Source organism: Epinephelus fuscoguttatus, linkage group LG21, assembly GCF_011397635.1.
Source record: "Epinephelus fuscoguttatus linkage group LG21, E.fuscoguttatus.final_Chr_v1".
Taxonomy (NCBI): domain Eukaryota; kingdom Metazoa; phylum Chordata; class Actinopteri; order Perciformes; family Serranidae; genus Epinephelus; species Epinephelus fuscoguttatus.
This window is the reverse complement of record NC_064772.1, coordinates 38,870,928-38,882,558: the sequence shown is the minus strand read 5'-3', so window position 1 is coordinate 38,882,558 and position 11,631 is coordinate 38,870,928. Positions and strand designations below refer to the sequence as shown.

General features: G+C 45.1%; 1 protein-coding gene across 50 annotated transcripts; it reads right to left on the bottom strand.

Annotated features, from left to right (window-relative positions):
* Positions 1 to 661: 661 nt before the first annotated feature.
* On the bottom strand, positions 662 to 10,755 carry gcm2 (glial cells missing transcription factor 2). Of its 50 annotated transcripts, none has more exons than XM_049565550.1 (15): positions 10,485 to 10,755; positions 6,755 to 6,818; positions 5,616 to 5,804; positions 5,413 to 5,525; positions 4,867 to 4,992; positions 4,523 to 4,779; positions 4,041 to 4,284; positions 2,870 to 3,870; positions 2,700 to 2,767; positions 2,530 to 2,597; positions 2,326 to 2,393; positions 2,122 to 2,223; positions 1,544 to 1,883; positions 1,408 to 1,441; positions 662 to 1,339 (listed from the first exon to the last, which is right to left on the bottom strand). In XM_049565550.1, the coding sequence occupies exons 1-8, from the start codon at positions 10,575 to 10,577 to the stop codon at positions 3,556 to 3,558; spliced, it is 1,401 nt and encodes a 466-aa protein (XP_049421507.1). In that variant the 5' UTR covers positions 10,578 to 10,755; the 3' UTR covers positions 662 to 1,339; positions 1,408 to 1,441; positions 1,544 to 1,883; positions 2,122 to 2,223; positions 2,326 to 2,393; positions 2,530 to 2,597; positions 2,700 to 2,767; positions 2,870 to 3,555. The 50 variants fall into 50 exon arrangements, with proteins under 50 accessions (XP_049421507.1, XP_049421508.1, XP_049421527.1 ...); XM_049565551.1 differs by lacking the exon at positions 2,530 to 2,597 and adding an exon at positions 2,462 to 2,529; XM_049565570.1 differs by lacking the exons at positions 2,326 to 2,393; positions 2,530 to 2,597 and adding an exon at positions 1,918 to 1,985 and having other exon boundaries at positions 2,156 to 2,223; positions 2,632 to 2,767.
* Between the last annotated feature and the right edge of the window lie 876 nt (positions 10,756 to 11,631).

Sequence of the window (11,631 nt, the reverse complement as noted above, 5' to 3'; positions counted from 1 at the left end):
GCGTGTTGTCCTTTGTTTACGTCCAGACTGAGGTCATGTAAATATAGTGTGTAGCGATGGCGAGGTGAACGTCCAGCAGGAGGTGGGTGTGTGTGATTGGTTGTTGGGATCAGAGCGGCGTCTGGCAGATGTTAATGTAACCTGGAGGCGGAGCAGTGAGTGACTGTAATGGAAGCTACTGACAGAGGACTCAGTCTGAGGGTTTTAAAGGTTCACAGTGAGGACAGCACAACCGTTCCTGTCCTGACGCGTTCTTGTCAAAACAACATTTATTACTCATCCAGACTGGAACCGTCCAAACAGCAGCTCTTTGATCCTCCGCTGCAGGTTCTCATCCTGAGGCTCGGGACCCAGGAGGGGACGCCAGTCCACCTGTGGCCCGTCTTCACGCCATGACGCCCAGAACGTGATTTTAATCTGAGCCTCGTATGTTTGAGTTGAACTCGAACCAGAGCAACTAAAGGAAACTTTAGGAAACGGTGAGAAGAACTGAGAATATAAAATATTTTACATGAAGTGGAAAAGAGGTGAGCGGGTTCTGTGCTGCGACGCTGTCGATCAGCTGTTGACTCCAAACACACTTTTAAAGGGATGTTACACCAACTTTTAGTCCCAGCTCGTGCTTTAACATCAGTTTACTCTGAAGGAAAGAGAAACAAGAGTCTGTACAACAGTTGGTTTAATGTGAGACTTCAGACAGAAACAGTTTTACATCTCACAGATCTCTTCAGTCAACAACTGGTTCATTCAGTTTGTTCTTTCATTCAGACACAGTTCAGCATGCTCACAGGTTTACTGACGGACTCAATAAATAACCCAAACACTCATGAAGACAGCTTCCACAGCTTCATTACACTCAGACTGCTGTGATATTAAAAAGTCTTTGGTGAAGGTCTAATATTTGATATTCAAATTCATCAGATCAGAAATCAGGAGGATTCTGGTTCTTCTGGGGTCGTTTATGGTTTAAAGTGATGTCACAATAACTGAATCCTGAGTTTGAAGGTTCATATTTGACTCTGAAAACTTGACAGAACAAAGTCTCCTTGTTGTCGTGTATTGAAGCTCTCAGCCACATCTGTCACAACCAGCCGCTCAGTTAGTTAGACGAGGTTAAATTTGTTATCACATGTGCCTCAGTCCTGGTGATGCTAAAGGATGTGACACACCTCACTTTTGGTGACGCTAAAGGACGTGACACACCTCACTTTTGGTGACACTAAAGGATGTGACACACCTCACTTTTGGTGACTCTAAAGGACGTAACACATCTCACTTCTGGGGACACTAAAGGATGTGACACACCTCACTTCTGGGGACTCTGAAGGATGTGACACACCTCACTTCTGGGAAAACTAAAGGATGTGACACACCTCACTTTTGGTGACACTAAAGGATGTGACACACCTCACTTCTGGGGACACTAAAGGATGTGACACACCTCACTTCTGGGGACGCTAAAGGATGTGACACACCTCACTTCTGGGTACTCTGAAGGATGTGACACACCTCACTTCTGGGAAAACTAAAGGATGTGACACACCTCACTTCTGGGGACTCTGAAGGATGTGACACACCTCACTTCTGGGGACACTAAAGGATGTGACACACCTCACTTCTGGGGACTCTGAAGGATGTGACACACCTCACTTCTGGGGACGCTAAAGGATGTGACACACCTCACTTCTGGGGACTCTGAAGGATGTGACACACCTCACTTCTGGGGACGCTAAAGGATGTGACACACCTCACTTCTGGTGACGCTAAAGGATGTGACACACCTCACTTCTGGGGACACTAAAGGATGTGACACACCTCACTTCTGGGGACTCTGAAGGATGTGACACACCTCACTTCTGGGGACACTAAAGGATGTGACACACCTCACTTCTGGGGACTCTAAAGGATGTGACACACCTCACTTCTGGGGACGCTAAAGGATGTGACACACCTCACTTCTGGGGACTCTGAAGGATGTGACACACCTCACTTCTGGGAAAACTAAAGGATGTGACACACCTCACTTCTGGGGACTCTGAAGGATGTGACACACCTCACTTCTGGGGACACTAAAGGATGTGACACACCTCACTTCTGGGGACACTAAAGGATGTGACACACCCCACTTCTGGGGACTCTGAAGGATGTGACACACCTCACTTCTGGGGACGCTAAAGGATGTGACACACCTCACTTCTGGTGACGCTAAAGGATGTGACACACCTCACTTTTGGTGACTCTGAAGGATGTGACACACCTCACTTCTGGGGACTCTGAAGGATGTGACACACCTCACTTCTGGGGACTCTGAAGGATGTGACACACCTCACTTCTGGGGACTCTGAAGGATGTGACACACCTCACTTCTGGGGACGCTAAAGGATGTGACACACCTCACTTCTGGGGACTCTGAAGGATGTGACACACCTCACTTCTGGGGACTCTGAAGGATGTGACACACCTCACTTCTGGGGACACTAAAGGATGTGACACACCTCACTTCTGGGGACTCTGAAGGATGTGACACACCTCACTTCTGGGGACACTAAAGGATGTGACACACCTCACTTCTGGGGACTCTGAAGGATGTGACACACCTCACTTCTGGGGACACTAAAGGATGTGACACACCTCACTTCTGGGGACTCTGAAGGATGTGACACACCTCACTTCTGGGGACGCTAAAGGATGTGACACACCTCACTTCTGGGGACGCTAAAGGATGTGACACACCTCACTTCTGGGGACTCTGAAGGATGTGACACACCTCACTTCTGGGGACTCTGAAGGATGTGACACACCTCACTTCTGGGGACTCTGAAGGATGTGACACACCTCACTTCTGGGGACTCTGAAGGATGTGACACACCTCACTTCTGGTGACGCTAAAGGATGTGACACACCTCACTTCTGGGGACTCTGAAGGATGTGACACACCTCACTTCTGGGGACTCTGAAGGACGTAACACACCTCCCCCACATGACGTACACCTGCAGAAACAATCTCCACCACAAAAACAACCATCAGGTGATGTCACAACAATCAAATCCATGAATTGATGGCTGCAGCTCAGTTTGCTGAAGAAGGCCATGAGATGTGGCTGAGAGCTCCAGAAGCACCGGGTCTGAGTTGGGTCTTGTGTTGAGGCTTTTTGACCAAACAGAATCCTGGTGTCTGACGCACATTTCACTCCAATGTTTTGACTTGTCCTGAAAGAGTCGGTCGAGGGAAGCTGGAGAAGGATCTGCCTCTGGGAACATGACAGTACTCCTTGAGCGTCTTCAGAAAGTTTCTCATGGACCAAAATTTTGGTTCGGTCAGAGTTTCGTCCTGATAATCCACATCCTGTCCGCTCCTGATCCGTGCAGTGGCAGATGTCGTTCTCTGGGTTTTGTTTCACACAGTCTGTGGACAGATAGTTTGTGTTTGGGCTGTAGCAGTAGTTTTTCTCATAGTGACAGTTGTAGTATCAGTAGTCATCATGGCACCACGTGTTGGGTGGGTGCAGTGGTGGTAACAGCAGTCGTGGTAGCTGCGGTGGAGGTCGTGCTGCCTCAGTAGTCATCATAGCGGTACGTGTTGGGGTAGGCGTAACGGTAGTCATAGCCGTCGGCCCGCTCTGTTTTGGTCTGCAGAGGTTCAGGCTGAAACGACAGAGACTTGATGACTCCACCCGACTCCTCTGTCACCTTCACCTCGGTGGAATAGGAGGAGGAAGAGGCGTCATCCAGCAGAGAGGAGCAGCCAGGGAGGCCTGGAGGTTTCGGGGGAGCGCAGGACTGGTAGGACGGGAGGCCGGCAGGAGGTTTAGGACATGATTGGTAGGAAGGGAGCGCTGCAGGAGGCTTTGGACAGGGCTGGTAGGAGACCTGAGGAGGGACAGTACAGGTGTTAATGTAACAGTACAGTGAGGTTTAAGCCCCGCCCCTCTATCGAACTGTCCTGTCTATCAAAAAAGATAAAGTGGGTATGTGGGTCTCAGAGGATTAAAGGAAGATTTCAGGTCTGCAGATGGACCCTCCTGATGAACTGTACCCACCTTGGTTGTGGTGGTGATGATGGTCTGCAGTGCTGCGGGGGACCCTGGGGCGTTGCTGGGGTAACGGCAGGGGTACTCTGCACTGTAGTAATGGTGGTTGTCACTATAGGGGGCAGAGCTCTTCAGCAGCTCCTTCCAGCCTGCAGAGGGCTTCGCCTGGGGGTCGAAGGAGGAGGAAGAGGAGGAGGAGAGGGGAGCCGATGATGACGTGGAGGAAGAGGAGGAACCCAGGACTGGAGCCACCCTGCACAGAAACCAGGATCTAGTTTAGACCTGTTGACACTGTCAGATTCTGGATAAGACCTGCTCAGTCCGCCAGGATCACGTCCGTCAAGACCTTTTTGACTCTGTTCAGGGTTTCAGGGTCTGGTTTACACGCAGCTCAGTGGTCCAGATCTCATTTAAACCCCTGTAGCTGATCTGTATTTGGCTGAAAGTATTTAAAGACACAGGATGTGTTTTGGAGTGTGTGCGATGCTGACCTGGGGTCACAAAGGTCAGACGTCATGGGATACGACGGCGAGGTCAGGTATCCTTGGAACTCGTAAGAGGGCCGGCCCATGTAAAGCCTGGGATTGGCTGGTTTCTGCAGTGTGGGTGGGGCCTCTCCTAGTGCATTGTGGGGGTTGTAGTAGGGCTCTGGGCTCTGAAACGCTGGGTAATGCTGTGGGAAATTTGGCTCGATGAAGGAGATTCTGTCTGATGGATCGACGCAGGAGAGGAGGGCGGGGCCCAGAGCCTGAAACAGTTGACAACAAATAAGCAAACAATAAACAACACCAACGTTAACCAACAGCTGTTGTGTGTTGTTGTTGTTGTTGTCGACCTGTGTTTCAATGAGCCGTCTTTTGGGCGTGAACGGCGGGGAGCTGACTCGTCTCTTCACTGAACTTCTTCTGGCTTCAGTCTCAGACTTGGACTCTGGTCTGGGATGATCATGGACCCCTTTAGCCTGAAGGACAACAACAACGACAGACTGTTTAGAATCTGGTTTGAATCAGGCCATACCTCCTCCAATCTGTTCATGCATTCAGGATCTGGTTTAGACCTGTTTACACAGACACAAACTGGTTTAGCCCTTTCCAGACTTGAAGACATTGTTTGAATATATTTGTGCTTTCAGGAATCATTTTAAAACTAATTAGAATCCTAAGATCTGGCTCAGACCGGTTTAGATGTCCAGGATCTGGTGTAAACCCGCTCAGCCCATCAGGTTGTTTAAGAATGTATAAGCTTCATGGTTTCATGGAGACAAAAGCTGGTTCAAATCTAGTCTGATGTCCACGTACTGGTTATCGTTCAGGATCTGGTATGAAGTGCTAGATATGCTATGTTATTTAGCCAGTTAGCATGTTAGCATAAAGGTGGTGACCTGGAAGAAGATGGCCTTTCCATCGACTCTCCAGAAGTTGGTGACGGGGTAACCGCTGTGGCCGCGACATGGCAGTAGCTCCAGAGCGGCGTTACAGCTCGGACACAGCTTCTCTGAAACACAAAGAGTCCAGGTCAGGAGACCGGTGGACACAAGGAGACACAGGTGGAGGGTACCTGAACAGGATCTGTGTTTGTACTTACTCTGCTGTTTCTGCCGGGCCTTGTCGCAGATGGCGGGGCGCAGCTGCAGCCGGGACCCGTCAGGCAGCGTGCAGCCTCGTGAACAGACCACCACACCCAAACAGGACTTCTTCAGGATCTGACAGTTGTGGTTGTTGGTGTTTCTCATCGCCCAGCCGGAGAGATGTCTCTGAGCGTTCTTATCTTCAGCTAAGAACAAAGCAACAGCTGAAACAGTCCACTCTTCTCATGGATGTATAAAGAGACCTGGATACAGCGCTGGAGGCGGGGCCTAATCTGTTACTATGAAAGCTGCTCAGCGGTGCATGAAGACAAAAAGGTCCAACTGCTGTGTATAAAATTACAGAAGCACTGGGTCCCATACAGCAGGCGCACTACAGACTTCCTTCCACTGATCCAGCTACTTCCTGTTTGCTAACTTGAGTGGGGCTAAAATGATTTAATCATGAAGCTCTTCCAGACTTTCCAAACATCATCGGACTAAATGGATCAAACCCTGATGGTGAAACGAGTCATTTTGGGGGGTGAAGCTAAAAAATGGATCCACTGCTTTAAAGACGTCTCATTCGGCACATGAGTCTTTAGGGAAATGTCTTTGTTGGCCTCATGACATCATGTGACGGTGTAATTACACTGTTTGACCACTATGACATTTGGCTTCACAGCCTGGCGCACTTCCTGACTCCCCATATTTATATGGGAGTCACGTTCTGTTCTGCAGCCTGAAACCTGGACGAATGATGCAAAACAGTGCTGTACACTGGATGTCAGTGGAGTTCAGAGAAACACGATCAGACTCAACCAACACGTTAATCAGTAATGAAAATGTCATAAGTCAGAGACAAGACGGGATTTATACAGCCAGTCATACCGCCCAGTGTGACATCATACCGCTCAGTGTGACATCATACCGCTCAGTGTGACATCATACCGCCCAGTGTGACATCATACGTCCAGTGTGACATCATACCGCCCAGTGTGACATCATACCTTCCAGTATTATGTCATTGAATCATGTCTCACAACAGCACGTGTTAGAATGTCAGTAATCAATAATCAGTAACACCGATCATGTGTTTGATCCTGAGACACAGTTCACCTCTCTGTTCAAACTGATTTCATCTGCAACTGTTTCTCACCGCTGTAGATGTACCGAACATAACCGTCTGTCCACTCCTGGAACGGGTCAAACTGCTTTGTGTCCTGCAGACAGACAGACAGACAGACAGACAGGAGGACAGGCAGACAGACAGGTTAGTCTAACATGTGAGACATTTGATCTGATAGGTCATAAGGCCCGTTTCCACCGCAGGAACTTCGGGGTAATTTTACGGGGCCGGGGCCGTTGGTGCATGTCTCCACCGCAGGAACCACCCCCGAAGGACAGAGTTCTGGAACTTTTACAGGGGCCAAACAAGTCCCTGCCTCGGAGTAGGTACTCAGAACGGCCCCGAGAAACTCCTGGCTGGGGCTTGGGGATTACTTGGTGCTGATTGGATATACTCAAGGCAAAATGTGACGTCAACAGAAAGCAACAAAATAGCCAGCATTTTTAAAACTCAGCAGACAAGGATTAGCTCGTTCCACCGCCATGTAAACAAACTCAAGAACCGGTCCGTGAAAAAAAAAAAAAAATTTCCAGCGGATATCTTAGTTACAACATGATTGAGCTAGCAAAGCAGTTTTGTGTTGATATGTGTGGTATTTATTCAGTTTTGGTAAATCACGTTGTCTAGAAAGCATCAGCTGACAGGGACAGCTAACAGCTAACAGCAAGCTAACATCAGGACGTCGTCTGTTAAAAGCCTCCCATTGTCGGATATGACATGAAACTACTCCAGTTAGTTCAATCATGTTGTAACTAAGACATCTGGTGGAAAAAATATTTTTTTCATTGGCCACTTTGTGAGTTTAGTGAGTTATTACAGACACCGCTAACGGCTAACAGCTAACAGCGTCCCTACATCGCCCTGGTCAACAATTACATCACATCCAGAGCCCGGTAACTTCACAGGAACCTTCCTCCTACTCCGCTCTCTCAGTGGAGACACGGCGGTTGAGAGGGCCGAGCGAGAGGACGTTCCTGTAGTAGTTCCTGCTCCTCAAATAGTACCAGGAACTTCTTCAGTGGAAACGGGCCTAAAGGTTAAAGCAGCTGTGTCTCAGCCAGGAGGTCGATGGCGCCCAACAGGACGCAGATCTGGTGACCATCAATGGGCCAGAGCTCACACGTAGCACCACTGAGTCAGCCAACACCCTGCCGCAAATGGGCCGAGTCCGACAGCCACCTGGGTCATGATGAACGTGAACGTGAATTCTTCTTGGTTGGTATTTATGGCAGAAAACAGCCTGTTAAAGCTGAATGTTTGATTCATGACAGAGAAGTCGAGGTTTTATCTTTAATCAGAGATGTGAAAGCTGCTGAGCTCCTGTCTCTGTTAGACTGATCAGTTTACAGATACGTGTCCGAAAATCAATCTCAGATATTGATCAGTGATGAGCTGACTCTGGATGAGCTGTTCCACCTGAGAGGCTCTGTTTGTTTTGGTTTCACTGAAAACTAAAATATAAAAACCAGTTTTTACTGTTTGAGCATCAACAGAGAGAAGAGCCGAGTCAGCTGCTTCACACACACACACACACACACACACACACACACACAACCTTCAGATAACCTTTAACAAACAGTAAACCTCACACAAGTTCAGTATATTTGTGTCACACTCAGAAAATGAGTCAGTTCCTTCTGTCGATGTGACGGAATCAGCTCCGTGTTTGTTCACGTATAAAACTGTAGTTTAAACATTATTATTATTATTATTATTATTATTATTGTTACAACATTTCATCAAAACGTATTTTCTTCATCTGCTAAAAAAAAGAATTTTCACTAATAATTAATTTTCATAATCAGAAACACGTTTTATAATCTGTGATATTTCATGTGGTGCAGAGCGAGTTTATTTATTAGACAAACTGAATCCATTAAATATGACTTATTAAATAAGATAAAGATTTACACTTTGAACCCACATTATAACATTGACACTACAGATACATTTATATATCTTGTCCTCAACAGAGTCTGTCTCAAAAAAAAAAAAAAAAAGATTCAAAACTGATTTTGGGTTAAATTTGTTGTTCGAGGGGAAAATGGCGGCGAGGTGAGCTGACGTCAGTCGAAGGGATTTAGTCAGAAATAAAAGAGTTTATGATCTGAAAATATCTAAAGAAGAAAAGGGAGGGAAGTTCTATGATTTCCTTAAATCTTCATAATTTATCTGGGAACTCTGGAGGAGAATTAATAAACAGCTTCACTGTCACATTTTTAAACTAAATATTTTACTCATGTTGTGACGGTTTTCAGTCAAAAGCTAAATGAGTTTAAATTTAATGACGTGACATTTACATATTCCATATTTCTGCAGAGTCTCTAAATATGTTTGGTTATTTAGTTAAATTCAGTTTGTCTTTATAAAGATGACACTGAGGTGTAACATATGAACCATATCAAGGGGAAATATGAGAGAAAATGAAAGATGTTGACAGCTCTTTGTAAAAACATGACAATCTGTCTTTATATAAAATGTGACTGTGTTCATTGTGTGTGCACAGCGATCAATAACCAAACCTCAACGTGTTTCCACTGAACAAACTCTAAGCCGAGGTCTTGGGTCCAGACTCCATACGACATTTTGAGAATGTAAAAACTCCAATGAAGAAGTTATTAGTTATTTAATATTTCTTTTCATTTATTCAGTTTTTCTAACTTTACGTCTGTAAACAATATTAATATATGTGTGTGAGCTGAATGATCCTGATCAGAAACATGCTTCAATTATTGATCGCCTGTGCACAGATATCCTCATCATGTCAATAAATACAGTTATTAAAACACATTTAATGTTAATTTAGTTTTATGTGAAGTTATTTTCAGGAGACAAAGATTGTTATAATTCAACAAACAGCAGAACTCCACCTGAGGAGCAAATTGAACTGATCAGATATGTGTCTGAATGTTTTATTATTAAATGTGACAGGCTGAATGTTTTATTATGACGTTATTATTAAATGTGACAGGCTGAATGTTTTATTATGACGTTATTATTAAATGTGACAGGCTGAATGTTTTTTTTTTTTTTTTTAACAAAGATCACTTTTACTCACATTAATAAATAAAACATAACGGAACAAACTGTTCATTTTTTAGACTATTTAAGAAAATGACAAAGTGTATTCATTTATTGATCTGTTCAGTTATATTATTTGAATGTTTTATTATGTCGTTATTAATTAATGTGACAGGCTGAATGTTTGAATGATCGGACGAATCACGGACCAAATCTCTCCAACCGAACCCTGCTCGTTTTTTATTGCCAATTTAACACAGTGACAAAATACTTGAGTTTCTTTATTGAACTGTTAAATTATATAATTTTAATCTTTATTGATAAGTTATTAATTAATGTGACAGGCTGAATGTTTGAATGATCGGATAAAAGATGGACCCCGGCCTCTCCAGTCAAACTCTGTTCGTTTATAGACTATTTAAGAACATCATAAAATGTATATTGATCCAACAGAACTGTTCAATGTTTAATAATAAAGATTATTATTATTCACATTAATAAATAGGCCATGCTGAATGAATGATGGCGGACCAAACTCACTGTAATATAAACTGACTTTCATCATGTTGTTGATTTATTTTAAAGCTTTTGTTTGATGACGCTGATCAATAATGTTTCTAATAATAAGGCTGCTGATCAATAATGTTTCTAATAATAAGGCTGCTGATCACTTCCTGTTGGAGTGAAGCAGCTGATCATCTGACTGCCTCTATCGATCACTTATTGATCACCGTGTTACCTGCGGCAGTTTGGGGTCGTTGATGTCCCACGTGAACTTCATCCCGACGGAACACACACAGTCGGCCTCCTCGCGCTCCTCGGCCCGGGACATGCTCGCGCTCCCTCTGATCCGGGTCCTCCAGGTTCAGATCAATAAACCGGGTCCGTGAACAGCACAGAACCTGCGGGAATAAACCGGAAGCTGATCACTGTCTGCGACTGAACTTTTTATTGATTATGGATTAAAACGTCCGGTCCGTGCGGCTCCTCCTGAGGGCGCGTGCAGCTCCGGTGAGTCTCAGGTACGAAGTGAATGAACAGGTGAGAGAGGCGCGAGCTCCCTCAGAGGGTGTGTGTGTGTGTGTGTGTGTGTGTGTGTGTGTGTGTGTGTGTGTTTAAAGGTCCTAGATGTTGGTTATTTTTATGGATTATTGATCACTGATATTAAAACAACAACAATAGAACCTCCTGTTTATATTTATTGATCAGATATTGATAAACAGGTGTCGGTTTAGACAAATAATAAAAATATGAACCTTGTTATTAAAATTATTATAATAATTGTTGTTGTTGTTTCTGTGAAATAAACAATAAACAGCATCAGTCTGACATTTTTACGTGTGTGTGTGTGTGTGTGTGTGTGTGTGTGTGTGTGTGTGTGTGTGTGTTTGTGTTCGTTCAGATGAGTTTCTTCATGTTTTAGTGTTTCAGGTTTTAAAGATGCTGATTCAGAGAAACACACACACACACACCTGTTCACCTGTGTGTGTGTGTGTGTGTGTGTGTGTGTGTGTGTGTGTGTGTGTGTGTGTGTGTGCGTGTGTGTGTGTTGTGTAAACACTTCAGTGTTTCTCCTAAAACAAACAAACTCATTTGTCATCAATTAAAGGACAAGAGGTCGTCAGCATCTGTCTGTCTGTCTGTCTGTCTGTATGTGTGTGTGTGTGTGTGTGTGTGTGTGTGTGTGTGTGTGTGTGTGTGTGTGTGTGTGTGTGTATGTGTGTGTGTGTGTGTCATCAACGTGCTAGCCAGCAGCTAGCTAACGCTGTGTGCTGATCAACACCTGGAGCAGAACAATGTTAGCTCGCTAGCTACAAAGTTGTCTGTTGTTCCTCCACCTTAAATGATATTCTGTGTGGACGTCTCCACAAGTTTGAACCAGGGAC

Excerpts from the sequence above, each read along its gene's own strand:
- gcm2 (XM_049565570.1), bottom strand. The coding sequence starts at position 10,577 with ATGTCCCGGGCCGAGGAGCGCGAGGAGGCCGACTGTGTGTGTTCCGTC. Across the intron at positions 6,819-10,484 it reads ACGACCCCAAACTGCCGCAG|GACACAAAGCAGTTTGACCC; the intron begins GTAACACGGTGA and ends GTCTGTCTGCAG. Across the intron at positions 4,993-5,412 it reads GAAAGGCCATCTTCTTCCAG|GCTAAAGGGGTCCATGATCA; the intron begins GTCACCACCTTT and ends GTTGTCCTTCAG.